We start from the raw sequence: 20618 nt of genomic DNA, 5'->3' as shown, positions 1-20618 counted from the left end.
AAAAAGCGTCTGGGCTTCAGACTGAAGGAAATACAAGAGCCACAGGACACACATACAATCACGCTTCTGTCAAGTCTTTCCGCCAGTTAGTCATATATCCTTGTCACCTTTTTCTCACTTCCCCGCGCACAAACCCATAAATTCTCAAGACACACATACAGCTTTATTTCCTGTCTTCCACACAACACATTTTGGCTTTCAGAAAGTTTTTGTCCATGAGATGCTGAGAGGGTAAATCAGTGATGTGAACATCCCATGGTCTCTGTCACAGCCATTGACATGGTTCCGCCTGCTGCCCACACACAGTCTAGTGTGTCTAAAGGCTATGTAATTAGTGCACACTAGGCTTTCGGAATTACAACAATATTCTCTAACTCTGTCAGGCATATAGCAGGCAAATAACAGACTGCACAAAAAAACAGACTGTTTTTCCAAACCCATTGGACCCCTATCGGCAATTGCACCAAATTCCGATTACACGGTACAGAAGACACGAAAAAGCTTCTGAGACGTACGGGTTGGTTACCTAATAACACGTGACAGGTCATTAACAGGTACACAGCAGTCATGATAGAGGACATAAATACATATACAAAGAGGTATAGATAGAGTATATATATATATATATATACCAATAGACCATGTATGTTAAAGAAGGATTGGTGCGCATGCATGGCAAGCATAGCGAGGACCACAGGACCAGACAAGTCCAATTCCACGACATCATCACAGCGGGACGGAATCACAGGCTGGAGCAGGAAGAAGAGCAGGAGAAGGAGGTGGAAGAGGGTGGAGGTGTAGGAGCTACAGAGACCCACCTATCGGAGAGCGAGTGCCTACTGTCTAAGGAGTACTGGCGGCTGGTCCGCCTGCTCGAGCCAGAAGCCGAATCGAGATCGCTGCGGCCGTTGGTGGCGGAGTCTAAACTATCATAGCGTCTGGTGGGAGGGAAGGGGATGGGGGAGGCAGGAAGAGGAGGAGCATGAGTAATGTCTTTTGTCTTATTTGCTTTTTCATCTCACCTCATCAGGTTACACTAAACGGAAAATTACCCAAGTCGGCAATGGTTAACCAGCTGCTAAGAGACTCAAATCAAAAGCATCATGTTGGGATCAGGATCTGTCCATTATTAAGACTCTATAAAGGATTCAAAAAGGAGCCCTGTCCCAAATGGCACAACTTGAAGTTGATTTGTAGTCTTGAGGCCTTCGCTTGCACACAAGTCCACGAGACTGTAGGATGACCCATTTGTCATTTTACAATTCCAATAGCTGCTCAAACGCTGCTTTTGGTAAAGATATCCAACCTGATCTCAAGACAAAAACGTACCTGTAGAACTTTTTCACAAGACACGAAATACGTAGTGCCATTTATGTTTTGTGACATATTCAATGTGAAATGTCCACTAAGTGGCGCTAAAAGTGTGTTTTTCCCCCAGAATAGATTAACGTACATATGGTACATTTTATGTGACATTGGTTTTGTACGCGTCACCGCAATTCTGACTTGAAATTTCTGTTGAGTGGCGCTATAACGTTAATTCTCTGTGACGTTTTAAAATAACATATCATCTGCACTACACCTAAACCAACCAGATAGTATGAATTTTTTTTACCTTTTTACGTTTTACCTGGTTTTTCGATCTCTCATCTTTCAGCTCATTCATCATGAGTCATGATTTTCACGGGATTCGTTCCCAAGGATTCCGCATCCTAAGTCCAATTCCATGCCGACTGAGCTACCTGCCAAAGTATTGCCCCCTTCTCGTTGAAATCGCTACATGATCCAATACTAAGGGGTAGTAATCTGGCAGGGGTCAGAATTCGGCACAACACAGGAAAGCAAAACAAATGGAGCTATAATCGTAATGGTGTATGAAAATGATTACAAATGCTCACTATTTTACCGCCTCTAGTATTTATTCCTGTTGGAAACTGCAGTGATATGTACTTATTGGTACGTATTCTGTGTCTTGCGAAAAAGTTCCCACAGGTATGTTTTCGTCATGAGATCAGGTAGAAGATCTCTTAGAGGACTATAACCCAACAGTCTGTGTGGTAAAATGACTTGGACAAGGAGTTTCAGGTGCCATTTGGGACAAGGCAAGAGTCTCAAAGCACAAAGTCTCCAGCATGCAATGCAAGAATGTCGGGAATACCACTTTTGTAAGACGAAATGTACAGGAAATACAAGCTCGTTTGGAAGTGACCTGGGCCAAAACGAGCAATTGAGGGGAGATGTTGCATTCAAATCACAGAGTAGCACCAGTGTGGCTCTGAAACCATGAAGTGTATACAATGACCGCTCATCCAAGGCTTGTATACAGTCACCAATGCATAGGAATAAGAACAGAGGAAAGGCGCACAGACACAGTCAATGCTTTTACCAACTGATAGATGCTAAAGTGACTGGCATTAGCAAATACACTGCACCCAGGAATTGGGACAATTTACCTAATGGCTCTCTGGTTATCATAGTCGTACTCATTCATGTCGTTGTAGCGGGAACCATGGTGCATGTGACGGATGGGGTATTGGTGCATGGATGCGTTGGGCTGCGAAGTGGTATAGAATGGAGGTGGGATACTGTTGCTGGTTTCACTGCGGTAATCACTGTCTCGATCGTCCACAGCACTGTCTGGATCATCATCTGAGAAGCAAGCAAGTATGAGAACCATCATACTTTGGTAAGCCTCAAAGAAAGTTTTGTGCAATTCTTTTTTAACTCATAAAACAAACTTTACTTACTTTGCTGGTCCCCCCATAGACTCCAGTTACCTATGAGAACAATGAGTAAACACAAAAATTAGAAGTTGGCCAAGATGTCAGTGATGAAAATACATCATGCCTCTGTGTGACCATGAACAAGCAGCTTAAATCTAGGTTGTGAAACTTCCACATTTGTCACGGACGTAAATGTCTGCAGTGCAGGAGAGTGACCTTGCCCATGCAAGCTAAGTGCTAACGGTTAATAGCTCTGATGTGAAGCAATAAAAATGGCCTGTTGGCAAGCCAAAGCTTCCCGCTCCTCTTTAACCCACACATTGTTGAAAACTGTCCAGGAAATCTCTATGCACCATGATGCTAAGCAGTCTCATATTGGACCTGCTGATGGGGTGATTGGTCCTCTAATGAGGTTCTGCACACATCAGCCTACCAAGGGGCCATGTAATTTATAATGTGAGTGTGAGTAGTGCTTGAAAGCTCACAGCACTGAGTTGATGGCACTGGAAGCGGTCTCTCATGCTCCTCCTGGTATGTGTACTGCAAAATGAGCAAACAAAAATTACTGAGAGTCTGAACAGGTGACAGTCTTTATTTTAACAGGTCAGTAGTTCCTAAGGCAAAAGAAAAAAATACTGTTCAGGTCTCAGGAGTTTCCTGACAGACTCAAATTAATGCATGTTCTGCCCTTGGGCTCTGGGGAGAACTGTAAACACAACAAGACTGGAGTTGAATGAGGAGACTCACATCTTGGTCCCTCATGGCATTGAGTTGCTCCAGTTTCTTGGCCCAGTATCGAGCTTCCTCCTCCGGTATATCTGGAAGTATGAAAACTATGGGTTAGTATTAAAACTTTGGACAGGTGTGGACTCAATAGAGTTTTGGAGAAAGCAAAGGGATACCTAATGGGAGTTCGAATCGTGTATCCAAAAGCACTCGATGGAACGTGGGATCTTTGGTGCCGCAGATCTCATTCTCAGCCATAATGACCTGGGAGTCTAAAGTCAGCCATTGTCCTGGACCTTCCTACAACACAAGAGCAAAAACATCATGCATCTGTATATTCGGTTTGGCTCAACTACAGAGGTATATAACTCTACCTGCTCATGGTAATTTAGCTTAGGGGTTATAGATCTTTGTTGGTAACCAAAAATCTGCAAGTCCGAACCCTGTAAAAGGACAACGTCACCACTGTTTCATTTAACAAGCCACTTAGTCTCATACCCCTTTTCCACCAAGTCAGTTTGAGTACTGGTTCAAAGCCAGAGACTAGTTTTAAAATCGGTTCTTTGTCTTTCAACACCCAGAAAATTGGTTTGTATGTAGCACTAAAACATTGCTGGTCTAGAAGTAAGAACCACTTGGGTCAGGGGCTGGGTTTGGGTCTACTGTGACCAAAAAGATGAACAGAAACTTTTTACTGCCATTTTTGAAATAGCAGCTTAACACGAACACATTGGATTCGCCGTGTTTGGATGCCGTTGTAGGTTCGCAAAGCCATGAGCATCAATAGCAATGCAATGTCCGCCATTGTAGAGATTAGGCTTGTTCAGGATGTGTCGGTGCTGCACGGACTGGTCAGCGTGTGGCATTGAAGAGTCGTCTGCTCAACGATCACTCTCGTGGTGCTTTGGTGTTGTGTTCTCGAGCAAGCCTGGTGTGTTTGTGCTTGGCACTGCACGCTTGCTTTGCTGGGAAAGATGAGACGTATTCAGTGATGCAAGACCTCTCTAGCCCGTGGAAAGGCAAAGCGGTTCTTAAAAGGCTCGCTAGTCGAACCAACTACCAACTGGCAATAGCTCTTAACTAGCACCTGGTTAATGCTGGTGGAAAAAGGTGTATCAGATTGCTCCATGGGGGCTGTGCTTATAACATTTTAAGACAAACATTGCAGAAACAAATTCCACTGGTGCTGATTCATAAAATATAGTTGGAGTGAAGAGTCTACATACACTTTGCAAAATCTGCAAAATGTTGCTTTTACCAAAATAAGAGGAATCATATAAAATGCATGTTATTTTTTTTAAGTACTGAACTGAATATTTCACATAAAGACATTTACATATAGTCCACAGGAGAAAATAAAAATTGAATTTATACTGTCAACTGAATTTATTAGGGCCCGAGCACCGATGGTGTGAGGACCCTATTGAATCTGCTCCGTTTATTAGGGCCCGAGCACCGATGGTGTGAGGACCCTATTGGATCTGCTTCGTTTATTATTATTATTATTATTAGGGCCCGAGCACCGATGGTGTGAGGACCCTATTGGATCTGCTTCGTTTATTATTATTATTATTATTCTTCTTCTCCGGAATGAATCGCATTTTTGAGGGCCTAAACATACCCGAAAACTCATGAAACTTTGCACACACATCAAACCTGGCGAAAATGGATGTCTGATATGGGTTTCAGAAATGGGTGTGGCAAAACGGCTCGATAGCGCCACCTTTACACTTTCCGCGGTGTGCGCTTTCAGCTATGATTCACGTACATGCATGAAAATCGGTACACACATGTAGCTCACCAATACCTACAAAAAAGCCTCCTGGGACAAAATCCGAAACCCAACAGGAAGTCGGTTATTATTAATTTTCTTAGCAAAATTTGTGTCATTTTTGCCATTTTCAGGCGTGGTACTTGAACAAACTCCTCCTAGAGATTTACTCCGATCAACAGCAAATTTGGTGAGTCTAATCTAAAGCCCTTTGTGACGTTAAATTGTGAAGATCTAGAGTTTTCATCGAAGGGCGTGTCCGTGGCGGCCTCGCAAATTTCGATGTTTCGCCATGAAAAAGGAAGTTGCTATAACTTAGGCATAAAATGTCCGATCTGTCCCAAACTTCACATGTGTGATAACACTCCTGACCTGATGACATCTACATATCCATATTCAGTTATAGTCATAGCGCCACCTGCTGGCAACAGGAAGTGTCATGCTGTACTCTGCAACCAACTCCTCCTAGAGATTTATACAGATCAACACCAAAATCGGTCAGTCTAATATAAAGGCCTTAGTGATGTTAAATTGTGAAGATCTTGAGTTTTTGGTAAAGGGCGTGTCCGTGGCGGCCTGACAAATTTCGAGGTCTCGCCATGGATATAAAACTTGTTATAACTCAGCCATAAAATGTCCGATTTGCCTCAAACTTCACATGTTCGATAAGAGTCCTGGCCTGAACAAATCTGAAGGCCAATATTCTATTATAATCACAGCGCCACCTGTTGGCAACAGGAAATGACTTGTAGCAAACTCCTCCTAGAGATTTAATGATATCAACTTTATATTTGCTCAGTCTGATCTAGAGGCCTTAGAGATGTTACATTGCGAAGATCTTGAGTTTTCGTTAAAGGGCGTGTCTGTGGCGGCGTGACAAAGTTTGATGTTTCGCCATGTACATAAAAGTTGTTATAACTCAGCCATAAAATGTCCGATCTGCCTCAAACTTCACAGGTTTGGTAAGAGTCCTGGCCTGAAGATACCTAAAGGCCAATATTCAGATATTATCATAGCGCCACCTGTTGGCAGCAGGATATATCATATCTTTCACTAACTCAAACATACCAAGGTCAATCTGCACCAAACTTCATATGTTTGATGAAAGTGCCAACCTGAACACATCTACATGCCAATAATCAGTTATAGGCATAGCGCCACCAGCTGGCAGCAGGAAATTTGGCACATTTAAGTGACTTTGACATATTTTTTCCTATTTTTACTGGATTAAAAGCATACTGCCCACCATTAGCTGTGTTCAAAAAGCCACCTGTCGGCGGTGAGCCCGTGTGCGAGGGCCCGTTCATCGCTGCTTGCAGCTTTAATTATTATTATTATTATTATTATTATTATTATTCTTCTCCAAAATGAATCGCATTTTTGAGGGCTTAGACATACCCGAAAACTCATGAAACTTCGCACACACATCAGACCTGGCGAAAATTTACGTCTGATATGGGTTTCAGAAGTGGGTGTGGCAAAATGGCTCGACAGCGCCACCTTTACACGTTCCACGGTGTGCGCTTTCAGCTGTGATTCACGTACATGCACGGAAATCGGTACACACATGTAACACACCAATACCTACAAAAAAGCCTCTTGGAGCAAAATCCGGAACCCAACAGGAAGTCGGTTAATATTAATATTCTCAACAAAATTTGTGTCATTTTTGCCATTTTCAGGCGTCGTACTTGAACGAACTCCTCCTAGAGGTTTATTCGGATCAACACCAAATTTGCAGAGTCTAGTCTAAAGCCCTTTGTGACGTTAAATTGTGAAGATCTAGAGTTTTTATCGGAGGGCGTGTCCATGGCGGCCTCGCAAATTTCGATGTTTCGCCATGAAAAAGGAAGTTGCTATAACTCAGGCATACAATGTCCGATCCGTCCCAAACTTCACATGTGTGATAACACTCCTGACCTGATGACATCTACATGCCCATATTCAGTTTTACTCATAGCGCCACCTGCTGGCAACAGGAAGTGTCATGCTGCACTCTGCAACAAACTCCTCCAAGAGATTTTATCAGATCAACACCAAAATCGGTCAGTCTAATAAAAACGCTTTAGCGATGTTAAATTGCGAAGATCTTGAGTTTTTGTTGAAGGGCGTGTCCGTGGTGGCCTGGCAAATTTCGAGGTCTCGCCATGGATAATACACTTGTTATAACTCAGCCATAAAATGTCCGATTTGCCTCAAACTTCACATGTTCGATAAGAGTCCTGGCCTGAACCAATCTGAAGGCCAATATTCTATTATAATCACAGCGCCACCTGTTGGCAACAGGAAATGACTTGTATCAAACTCCTCCTAGAGATTTAATGATATCAACATTATATTTGCTCAGTCTGATCTAGAGGCCTTAAAGAATTTAAATTGCGAAGATCTTGAGTTTTCGTTAAAGGGCGTGTCTGTGGCTGCATGACAAAGTTTGATGTTTCGCCATGGACATAGAAGTTGTTATAGCTCAGCCATAAACTGTCCGATCTGCCTCAAACTTCACAGGTTTGGTGAGAGTCCTGGCCTGAAGACACCTAAAGACCAATATTCAGATATTATCATAGCGCCACCTGTTGGCAGCAGGATATATCATATCTTTCACTAACTCAAACATACCAAGGTCAATCTGCACCAAACTTCATATGTTTGATGAAAGTGGTGGCCTGAACACATCTACATGTCAATAATCAGTTATAGGCATAGCGCCACCAGCTGGCAGCAGGAAATTTGGCACATTTAAGTGACTTTGACATATTTCTCCTATTTTTACTGTATTAAAAGCATACTACCCACCATTTGCTGTGTTCCTAAAGCCACCGGTCGGCGGTGAGCCCGTGTGCGAGGGCCCGTTCATCGCTGCTTGCAGCTTTAATTATTATTATTATTAGGGCCCGAGCCCAAAAGGGCGAAGGCCCTATTGTTCTTCTAAGGGTTATTATTTTTTATTTTTTTTTTTTTTTATTTTTTTCAACCTTCCGGGCACTTTTGGGGGCCTTAACATACTCAAAAACTCTTGAAAATTTGCACACTCGTCGGAATCTGCGGCCATCAGGACGCCACAAAGGCTGGGACCCGGGCGTGGTTCAGGGCCTCTACAGCGCCCCCTGGAACACAGTTTGAAAACTTGATGTACTGCGCACACATACTTGCACGTATTCATATGAAACTCGGTACACATGTAGATCTCACTGAGCCAAACAACTTTTGTACTCTATGTCATAGGCTCCACCTGACAGGAAGTGAGATATATAGGGCTGTTTAAAAAGCGCATGCTCTGGAATTTAACGTACTCCTCCCAGGAATTCCATGGGATTGTCACCAAACTCGGTCAGCATGATCTCAAGACATTGGGGACGCTAAATTGCGAGGAGATTTTTGATATCTCGAACGGTTTGGCCGTGGCAAGGCGACAAAGTTATGGCGAGAAATGAGAAACAGGAAGTGTCTAATTACTGTTGCACACATTGCCTGATTCTGATGAAACTTCACCAGTTTGTTCGTCGTATGATGCCGATTCCATAAATGTGACTATTATGAGTCAAAGTTATAGCGCCACCAACTGGCAGCAGGAAGTGTGTCATTTTCAAAATGCTTTGAAATCAGCCTCTTAATTTTACTCGATTTTCTTTAAACTTCATCAAAATCATGTCAAAACACGGCCGATAAGAATATGTAAAGGGGTCGAAGATAAATCGAATGCTGTTGCCATGGCAACGTGTCAAACTTTAAAATTAGATTCCTGTCTTTTCGAGGCAGTTAACATGCTTAGAATTTCATGAAACTCAACACACACATCAATATTTATGATAGTTAGACACTGGCAAAAGGTCATAAATGGGCGTGGAGCAGGCACTCTATAGCGCCATCTTTTGACAAAAGTTGGGGGGTTAGTTTTTCCTACAGTCACCAAACTCTGTACATATATTGTTCTCATCAATCTGGACAACTTTCTAAATTAAACTCATTAGCTAAGACCAACAGGAAGCCGGCTATTTTGATTTGAATGTGGATTTTTGGAAAAATCAGGCTGTAAACAAATTTATACTCCTCCTAAGAAGAACAAGCTGTTCACACCAAACTTTTTTAACATGGAGAGAAGATTCTGAAGATGTTAGATTGCGAGCAGTTTTGGGATATCTTGAACGGTGTTGACGTGGTGATTTTTTAAAGATGTATAACCGTCATTTTCTATATCTTTAAAGTGCAGCATCTTAACTATTTAAAACTTTTTTCACACAGAGATCTTATCATTCTGAGCAAGTGCTGTAAATATCAATTTAATTCAAGCTTCTACGAATTAAAGAAAATTAAAAAAAGAAATCAGAAACCTGCTGTCACTCTGCCTTGAGTGTCTGTGTTCAGTCACCATTGAGTGACTGAAGAGAGACTGAAGGGGGAGGGGTGAAAGGGAGAGAGGGAGAGAGAGTAGAACATGCTGTCTTGCTAAAGACCATCTTTGAGGAAAAAATGCACATTGATGTTACATAAATATGTTTGATCTTTGAGAGTCTGATATTTTGAGAAAATATAAAGGGTCACTAAGTCTTTCATTGTTTGTATATTGCAGTTGTTGTTTTTTTATTTATTTTTTACTGAACTGTACCATGAACTTGTCCTATTCAGTCACATAGCAAAAGATTAAGAAAAATGCAGCTTTTTATCATGAGCGATTTATCTTCATTGATAGACATTTATTTTCATAGTGTTATTTATTGAATATAAAATTTAAATTAACAATTTCAAGACAAACTTTGCTGTTATCTGTTCAAAACATCTGAAAATTATACCATTATACCATATCGCCCCATTACAATACTAAACTTGATTTTTAAAGATATTTTGAAAGAAAGAAGCGTTTATAGAGCACTTTGTGTATTGCTGTACACCCACATGAACTGTGTTCATGTTCATGTTAATTCACAGTACATAAACTAATGTTAAAATATACTATTTTACCATTAAACAATATATGAATACTTTTTTTAGGTTAATATTAATTAACATTAATAAATACTATTTAATTATTGTTCATGTTAACTAATATAGTTAATGTTAACAAATGACACTGGTTGGCAATTTTATATATTGTGTGTATGTGTCTGTGTGTTGATTTTAAAGTCTAACCCTTTCAATTCAGTAAACTTTAAATCCAAACTGGCTGAGGGTTACTGTGAATGCATGTGCCAACTGGGCACCGTTTTCCTAATTGATTCTTTCTTAGTTATGTAGCGCTTAAAAGTGATGTCTTATAACAGGAGTTACCTGCAAAGCAATATCCACACACAAATTGTACAGATAGGTAACGATGACATTTAAGCAGAAGTGGTGGACGTAAAGCAAGCAATAATAACATTTTGTTATCATCATGAATTACATGTTCTTATCATCATCCTCAGAATATTGGGAAAATGTTCCCTATATTGTGAACGGCTTTGGGATATCTTGAACGGTGTTGATGTGGTGATTTATGAAAGTAACAATAAAAAAGATGAAGAGTTATTTTCATATATCTTTAAATTGCATTATTCTAACTCATCAAAACTTTTTACATATAAAGAACAAGAAATTCTTAGGAAATACGTGTAGTTTCAAAATGTTATCATGCTCAGAGGCCCCAAAAACATTAAAAGTGTCATATAAATTTTTCAGATTAAAGCTCTAATACCAGAGATGAACACTAGAGGTCCTCATAAGATAAGGAATCGTTTGACCTCTAATGCTATTTAGCTCATTGTCAGTGTATAAGAATGACAATAATCCATAGAATCAGTTGATATGTACTGTACTGTCAGTGTAATTTTACATAATTATTTTGTATAGGTGCTTAAAGAGCATTAAAATCTTTTTTTTTATCTTTTAAGGAAAAATTATATGATTTAAATACATATATACACTCTCACTGATAGAACAAAATATTTTATAAGTATGACACTATACTGCTCAGTTCACTTAATTAGAATGAGAAACAAATACAAAAAGGCCAAACAAATCAACTAAGTTAATATGTATTTATTTTTAATATATTTGTTTATAATTATTTCACAGATGCTTATAGATTATTAAAATACTATTTAAAAATGCTTGTAGACCATAAAACATGGTAACTATTTAAAATAGGGTCTCTTTTGTTAACAATGGTTAATGAACTAACAAACACGAACGAACAACGAACAGTATATTTGTAATCGATTTTCTTCAAACTTCATCAGAATAATGTAAAAACACTGCCGATGAGAGTCTGTAAAGGGCGTCCCTGATGCATCAAATGCTGTTGCCATGGCAAATAAATAAAACAAAAAATAAATTCAAATATTTGTTTCCTGTGTTTTTGAGGCAGATAGCGTGCATAGAATTTCATTTTCCATTTTCAATTTTCAATGATTTATTATATATTTAAAGTGCAGCATCCTAACTCTTTGAAACTTTTTTCCAAAAAAATAACGATTCATTCTGATCAAACACAGTACATTTCATAATGATACAAAACTCCACGAATGAAAGAAAATAAAAAAAACATATCTGATCTCACTCTGCTCTGCACTCTTGTTTGTGTGGTAAGTGGCTGAGTGTAAGGAGGGGGGATGGGTGGTAAGAGAAAGAGTCAGAGAGGAGGAAAGACAGTTACGGTTAGTCCAAATGGTTACTGTGAATGCATGTGCCAACTGGGCACCGTTTTCCTGATGCTATCGGGATGGCGACTGCACAGTCGGCGAGGGCCCGGTCATCGCTGCTTGCAGCTTTAATTCTTTAGGGCCCGAGCCCAAAAGGGCGAAGGCCCTATTGTTTTTCTAAGGATTATTATTATTATTTTTTTTTCAATGTTTTTGGGGTTTTCGGGGCCCTTAACATACACGAAAACTCTTGAAAATTTGCACACACATTGGAACCTGCGGCCATCAGGGCCGGACAGACTTTGACATGGGGGGGTCACCTGGGGGGGGCGTGGCACAGCGTTAAAAATTTCGAATTTTGAGGGACTCTGGAGCGCACACCAATTGATCTACAGTCACCAAAATTCATACACATATAGACCTCATCCGGCCGAACAACTTCCGTGCTCACAGTCCGTGCTTCACCAAACAGGAAGTCAGCTATTCAGGGATGTCTAAAAAGCGCATGCAATGGAATTTGAAATACTCCTCCTAGACCTTTCCACCGATGGCCACCAAACTCGGTCAGCATGATCTCAAGACATTGGGGACGCAAAATTGCCAGGGGATTTTTGATATCTCGAACGGTTTGGCCGTGGCGGGGCGACAAAGTTATGGCGAGAAATGAGAAACAGGAAGTGTCTAATAACTTTAACACACTTAGTCTGATTTTGACCAAACTTCAGCAGTTTGTTCATCTTATGATGCCGATCACAGAGATGTGACTATTTGGAGTCAAAGTTATAGCGCCACCAACTGGCAGCACAAAGCGCAACGTTTTCTAAATGCTTTTAAATCAACATCTTAATTTTACTCAATTTGCTTCAAACTTCATCTCAATAATGTTGAAACACGGCCAATGAGAATCTGTGAATTGCATTATCGATAACTTTTATCATGTTGCCATGGCAACGTGTCAAACTTTAACTTTAGCTTTTTGTGTTTTGGAGCCACTTAAAATAATCAGAATTTCATGAAACTTCACACACACATCTGTATTAATGATATTTAGACACTGATAAAAGCCCATAAATGGGCGTGGAGCAGGCGCTCCATAGCGCCACCTTTTGACAAAAATTGGGGGTTTAGTTTGTCCTACAGTCACCAAACTCGGTACATATATTGATCTCATCAAGCCAGAAACATTTCTAATTTACACCCATTAGCTACGATCGACAGGAAGTCGGCTATTTTGATTTGAATGTGGATATTTGGAAAAATCAGGCTGTGGAATTTTATATACTTCTCTCGGGAAAACCAACCAATTCACACCAAACTTTTTTGACATGATGCCAACATTCTGAAGATTCTAAATTGCGAGCAGATTTAGGATATCTTGAACGGTGTTGATGTGGTGATTGATTGAAATTGGAGTAAAAAAAGATAGCCATAATTTTATTATATCTTTAAAGTGCAGCATCCAAAGTCTTTGAAACTTTTTTCATACAGACTACTAGTCATTCTGATCAGACAACGTTCATTTCATAATTATACAAAGATCTATGAATTAATGAAAATTAAAAAACAAATCTGATCCCTCTCTGCTCTGCACTTATGTGTGTGCGTGGTAAGTGGGTGTGTGTTTGTTGAGTGTTAGGGTGACAGTGGGGAGGGGGGATGGGTTGAAAGAGAGAGTCAGAGAGGAGGAGATAGAAGGGAATATTTAAACTCTTGGTTGTTTATTCATTAGGATGTGAATTAGGGCTGGGTATTGTGACCAATTTGGCAATTAGATTCAATTGTTATTTTTATGGTTTCGATTCGATTCAATTCGATTCGATATCGATTAGCTATCAATATTTCATTTAAAATGTTAGTTTTGCAGACATGGGATCACTATTTTGATATAAATGCTGGTAACTTAAAACTCCCCTACTTAAGTTTATTACTGAAATACACGTCTACATTAATAATAGGGTGCACACAGTTGTTTATTTTAAACAACTTTTATTTTAAATGAATACTGTAACAAGAAGTCATAAATATGTGCATCCAATGTACACCATGTAAACAAACTGCAAAATGCACAGTACTGTAAAAAATAAAAAGACTAAATGTGCAACAGTGAAATCTATTAAGAACTTCAAACATGTTTAAGAATTTTTTTTTTTTTTTTTCTAAATTCAAAACAGGCCCATCATAAAGCCCTTGTCTGCATATACAAAACATTCTAACTGTCCATAAAACTAACAGTTACTTAGCCTAATAATTTTTGGTCACCAGATTTTTTTTTGCAAAAAATTTACACCCATTAGCTACGACCAACAGGAAGTCAGCTATTTTGATTTGAATGTGGATTTTTGGAAAAATATAGCTGAATAAATTCATATCACTCATAGCAGAATCATACACCAAACTTTGTCAACATGGTGCCAAGATACTGAAGATGTTAAAATGTGAACGGCTTTGGGATATCTTGAACGGTGTTGATGTGGTGATTTATGAATGTAACAGTAAAATAGATGGAGAGTTATTTCCATATATCTTTAAATTGCATTATTCTAACTCATCAAAACTTTTTACATATAAAGAACAAGAAATTCTTAGGAAATACATGTAGTTTCAAAATGTTATCATGCTCAGAGGCCCCAAAAAACATTAAAAGTGTCATATAAATTGTCAGATTAAAGCTCTAGTACCAGGGATGAACACTAGAGGTCCTCATAAGATAAGGAATCGTTTGAACAATAATGCTATTTAGCTCATTCTCAGTGTATAAGAATGAAAATAATCCATAGAATCAGTTGATATATACTGTTCTGTCAGTGTACTTTTACATAGTTATTTTGTATAGGTGCTTAAAGAGCATTAAAATCTTTTTTTTAATCTTTTAAGGAAAAATTATATGATTTATATACATATATAGACTCTCACTGATAGAACAAAAAATCTTATAAGTATGACACTATACTGCTCAGTTCACTTAATTAGAATGAGAAAACAAATACATCAACTAAGTTATTATGTATTTATTTTTAATATATTTGTTTATAATTATTTCACAGATGCTTATGGATCATTAAAATAATATTTAAAATGGTTGTAGATCATAAAACATGGTAACTATTTAAAATAGGGTCTTTTTTGTTAACAATGGTTAATGAACTAACACACGAACGAACAACGAACAATATATTTGTACTCGATTTTCTTCAAACTTCATCAGAATGATGTAAAAACACGGCAAATAAATAAAAATACATTCAAATATTTGTTTCCTGGGTTTTTGAGGCAGATAGCGTGCCTAGAATTTCATTTTTCATTTTCAATTTTCAATAATTTATTATATATTTAAAGTGCAGTATCCTAACTCTTTGAAACTTTTTTCATACAAATAACTATTCATTCTGATTAAACACAGTTCATTTCATAATTATACAAAACTCCACAAATGAAAGAAAATTAAAAAAACATATCTGATCTCACTCTGCTCTGCACTCTATGTGTGTGTTTGTGTGGTAAGTGGCTGAGTGTAAGGAGGCAGGATGGGTGGCAAGAGAAAGAGTCAGACAGGAGGAGAGACAGTTAGGGTTAGTCCAAAGGGTTACTGTGAATGCATGTGCCAACTGGGCACCGTTTTCCTGATGCTATCGGGATGGCGACTGCCAGACGGCGAGGGCCCGGTCAACGCTGCTTGCAGCTTTAATTAGGGCCCGAGCACCGATGGTGTGAGGACCCTATTGGATCTGCTTCGTTTATTATTATTATTATTATTAGGGCCCGAGCACCGATGGTGTGAGGACCCTATTGAATCTGCTCCGTTTATTATTATTATTATTATTATTAGGGCCCGAGCACCGATGGTGTGAGGACCCTATTGAATCTGCTCCGTTTATTATTATTATTATTATTAGGGCCCGAGCACCGATGGTGTGAGGACCCTATTGGATCTGCTTCGTTTATTATTATTATTAGGGCCCGAGCACCGATGGTGTGAGGACCCTATTGGATCTGCTTCGTTTATTATTATTATTATTATTATTATTCTTCTCCAAAATGAATCGCATTTTTGAGGGCTTTGACATACCCGAAAACTCATGAAACTTCGCACACACATCAGACCTGGCGAAAATTTACGTCTGATATGGGTTGCAGAAGTGGGTGTGGCAAAATGGCTCGATAGCGCCACCTTTACACGTTCCGCGGTGTGCGCTTTCAGTTGTGATTCACGTACATGCACGAAAATCGGTACACACATCTAGCTCACCAATACCTACAAAAAAGCCTCTTGGAGCAAAATTTGACACCCAACAGGAAGTCGGTTATTTTTAATTTTCTTAGCAAAATTTGTGTAATTTTTGCCATTTTCAGGCGTCATACTTGAACGAACTCCTCCTAGAGATTTATTCGGATCAACGGCAAATTTGGTGAGTCTAATCTAAAGCCCTTTGTGACGTTAAATTGCGAAGATCTAGAGTTTTCATCGGAGGGCGTGTCCGTGGCGGCCTGGCAAATTTCGATGCTTCGCCATGAAAAAGGAAGTTGCTATAACTCAGGCATAAAATGCCCGATCTGCCCCAAACTTCACATGTGTGATAACACTCCTGACCTGATGACATCTACATGCCCATATTCAGTTTTACTCATAGCGCCACCTGCTGGCACCAGGAAGTGTCATGCTGTACTCTGCAACAAACTCCTCCAAAAGATTTAATCAGATCAACACCAAAATCTGTCAGTCTAATATAAAGGCCTTAATGATGTTAAATTGCGAAGATCTTGAGTTTTCGTTGAAGGGTGTGTCCGTGGCGACCTGGCAAATTTCGTGGTCTCGCCATGGATATAAAACTTGTTATAACTCAGCCATAAAATGTCCGATTTGCCTCAAACTTCACATGTTCGATAAGAGTCCTGGCCTGAACCAATCTGAAGGCCTATATTCTATTATAATCACAGCGCCACCTGTTGGCAATAGGAAATGACTTGTACCAAACTCCTCCTAGAGATTTAATGATATCAACATTATATTTGGTCAGTCTGATCTCGAGGCCTTAGAGATGTTAAATTGTCAAGATCTTGAGTTTTCGTTAAAGGGCGTGTCCATGGCGGCCTGACAAAGTTTGATGTTTCGCCATGGACATAAAAGTTGTTATAACTCAGCCATAAAATGTCCGATCTGCCTCAAACTTCACATGTTTGGTAAAAGTCCTGGCCTGAAGACATCTAAAGGCCAATATACAGATATTATTATAGCGCCACCTATTGGCAGCAGGATATATCATATCTTGCACTAACTCACACATACCAAAGGTCAATCTGCACCAAACTTCATATGTTTGATCAAAGTGCTGGCCTGAACACATCTACATGCCAATAATCAGTTATAGGCATAGCGCCACCAGCTGGCAGCAGGAAGTTTGGCACATTTAAGTGACTTTGATCTATTTTTCCTACATTTACTGTATTAAAAGCATACTGCCCACCGTTTGCTGTGTTCCTAAAGCCACCGGTCGGCGGTGAGCCCGTGTGCGAGGGCCCGTTCATCGCTGCTTGCAGCTTTAATTATTATTATTATTCTTCTCCAAAATGAATCGCATTTTTGAGGGCTTAGACATACCCGAAAACTCATGAAACTTCGCACACACATCAGACCTGGTGAAAATTTACGTCTGATATGGGTTGCAGAAGTGGGTGTGGCAAAATGGCTCGACAGCGCCACCTTTAGACGTTCAGCGGTGTGCGCTTTCAGCTGTGATTCACGTACATGCACGGAAATCGGTACACACATGTAACACACCAATACCTACAAAAAAGCCTCTTGGAGCAAAATTTGACACACAACAGGAAGTCGGTTATTTTTAATTTTCTCAGCAAATTTTGTGTCATTTTTGCCATTTTCAGGCCTTGTACTTGAACGAACTCCTAATAGAGATTTATTCGGATCAACGCCAAATTCGCTGAGTCTAATCTAAAGCCCTTTGTGACATTAAATTGCGAAGATCTAGAGTTTTCATCGGAGGGCGTGTCCGTGGCGGCCTCGCAAATTTCGATGTTTCGCCATAAAAAAGGAAGTTGCTATAACTTAGCCATAAAATGTCCGATCTGTCCCAAACTTCACATGTGTGATAACACTACTGACCTGAAGACATCTACATGCCCATATTCAGTTATAGTCATAGCGCCACCTGCAGGCAACAGGAAGTGTCATGCTGTACTCTTCAACCAACTCCTCCAAGAAATTTATACAGATCAATACCAAAATAGGCCAGTCTAATATAAAGGCCTTAGTGATGTTAAATTGTGAAGATCTTGAGTTTTCTGTAAAGGGCGTGTCCGTGGCGGCCTGACAAATTTCGAGGTCTCGCCATGGATATAAAACTTGTTATAACTCAGCCATAAAATGTCCGATTTGCCTCAAACTTCACATATTCGATAAGAGTCCTGGCCTGAACAAATCTGAAGGCCAATATTGTATTATAATCACAGCGCCACCTGTTGGCAACAGGAAATGTCTTGTATCAAACTCCTCCTAGAGATTTAATGATATCAACATTATATTTGGTCATTCTGATCTAGAGGCCTTAGAGATGTTAAATTGCGAAGATCTTGAGTTTTCGTTAAAGGGCGTGTCTGTGGCGGCGTGAAAAAGTTTGATGTTTCGCCATGGACGTAGAAGTTGTTATAACTCGGCCATAAAATGTCCGATCTGCCTCAAACTACACAGGTTTGGTAAGAGTCCTGGCCTGAAGATACCTAAAGGACAATATTCAGATATTATCATAGCGCCACCTGTTGGCAGCAGGATATATCATATATTTCACTAACTCAAACATACCAAGGCCAATCTGCACCAAACTTCATATGTTTGATAAAAGTCCTGGCCTGAACACATATAAATGCCAATAATCAGTTATAGGCATAGCGCCACCAGCTGGCAGCAGGAAATTTGGCACTTTTAAGTGACTTTGACATATTTCTCCTATTTTTACTCTATTAAAAGCATACTGCCGACCATTAGCTGTGTTCCTGAAGCCACCGGTCGGCGATGAGCCCGTGTGCGAGGGCCCGTTCATCGCTGCTTGCAGCTTTAATTAGGGCCCGAGCCCAAAAGGGCGAAGGCCCTATTGTTCTTCTAAGGGTTCTTATTTTTTTTTTTTTTTTTTTTTTTTTTTTTCAACCGTTGGGGCACTTTTGGGGGCCTTAACATACTCAAAAACTCTTGAAAATTTGCACACATGTCGGAATCTGCCGTCGTCCGGACGCCACAGAGGCTGGGACCCGGGCGTGGTTCAGGGCCTCTACAGCGCCCCCTGGAACACAGTTTGAAAACTTGATGTACTGCGCACACATACTTGCACGTATTGATATGAAACTCGGTACACATATAGATCTCACTGAGCCAAACAACTTTTGTACTCTATGTCATGGGCTGAACGCAACAGGAAGTGAGATATTTAGGGCTGTTTAAAAAGCGCATGCTCTGGAATTTAACGTACTCCTCCCAGGGTTTCCATAGGATTGTCACCAAACTCGGTCAGCATGATCTCAAGACATTGGGGACGCTAAATTGCGAGGGGATTTTTGATATCTCGAACGGTTTGGCCGTGGCAAGGCGACAAAGTTATGGCGAGAAATGAGAAACAGGAAGTGTCTAATTACTGTTGCACACATTGCTTGATTCTTATGAAACTTCACCAGTTTGTTTGTTGTATGATGCCGATTCCATAAATGTGACTATTATGAGTCAAAGTTATAGCGCCACCAACTGGCAGCAGGAAGCGTGTCATTTTCAAAATCCTTTGAAATCAGCCTCTTAATTTTACTTGATTTTCTTCAAACTTCATCAAAATAATGTCAAAACACGGCCGATGAGAATATGTAAAGGGGTCGATGATAAATCAAATACTGTTGCCATGGCAACGCGTCAAACTTTAAAATTTGATTCCTGTCTTTTCGAGGCAGATAACATGCTTAGAATTTCATGAAACTCAACACACACGTCAATATTAATGATAGTTAGACACTGGCAAAAGGTCATAAATGGGCGTGGAGCAGGCACTCTATAGCGCCATCTTTTGACAAAAGTTGGGGGGTTAGTTTTTCCTACAGTCACCAAACTCTGTACATATATTGTTCTCATCAATCTGGACAACTTTCTAAATCAAACTCATTAGCTAAGACCAACAGGAAGCCGGCTATTTTGATTTGAATGTGGATTTTTGGAAAAATCAGGCTGTAAACAAATTCACACTCCTTCTAAGAAAAATAAGGTATTCACACCAAACTTTTTTAACATGAAGAGAAGATTCTGAAGATGTTAAATTGCGAGCGGTTTTGGGATATCTTGAACGGTGTTGACGTGGTGATTTTTTAAAGATATAGTAAAAAATATTTTTATATCTTTAAAGTGCAGCATCCAAACTCTTTAAAACTTTTTTCACACAGAGATCTAATCATTCTGAGCAAGTGCTGCAAATAAAAAATCTATACAAGCTTCTATGAATTAAAGAAAATTTAAAAAAGAACTCAGAAACCTGCTGTCACTCTGGTGAATGTCTCTACAGTATGTGTGTGCGTTCAGTCAGGCACAGAGAAGCTCATTATTGCAGGGGGGAGGGGTGAGAGGCAGAGAGGGAGAGAGGGGTAGAAAGTGAAACATGCTATCTTGCTTATAGACCATCTTTGAGAAATGCACACATATATATATAGTGTAATCGAAATAAATACGTCTGATCTTTGAGAGTCTGATATTTTGAGAAAATATAAAGGGTCACTAAGTCTTTCATTGTTTGTATTTTGCAGTTGTTG

General features: G+C 39.6%; 1 protein-coding gene across 1 annotated transcript in view; it reads right to left on the bottom strand.

Annotated features, from left to right (window-relative positions):
* The window catches only part of unc13a (unc-13 homolog A (C. elegans)), a 161789-nt gene that overhangs the window by 51390 nt on the left and 89781 nt on the right, over window positions 1-20618 (bottom strand). Inside the window, exons 5-9 of the mRNA XM_073843831.1 lie at window positions 3626-3749; window positions 3471-3541; window positions 3209-3263; window positions 2748-2777; window positions 2454-2649 (exon numbers count right to left, since the gene is read on the bottom strand). Of these exons, the coding sequence (XP_073699932.1) occupies window positions 2454-2649; window positions 2748-2777; window positions 3209-3263; window positions 3471-3541; window positions 3626-3749 (476 nt within the window). The remainder of the gene's footprint in view (window positions 1-2453; window positions 2650-2747; window positions 2778-3208; window positions 3264-3470; window positions 3542-3625; window positions 3750-20618) is intronic.

This window comes from Garra rufa, chromosome 7, assembly GCF_049309525.1.
Source record: "Garra rufa chromosome 7, GarRuf1.0, whole genome shotgun sequence".
NCBI lineage: Eukaryota > Metazoa > Chordata > Actinopteri > Cypriniformes > Cyprinidae > Garra > Garra rufa.
Note: the sequence above shows the minus strand (reverse complement) of the source record. Positions and strands in the feature narration are given on the sequence as shown.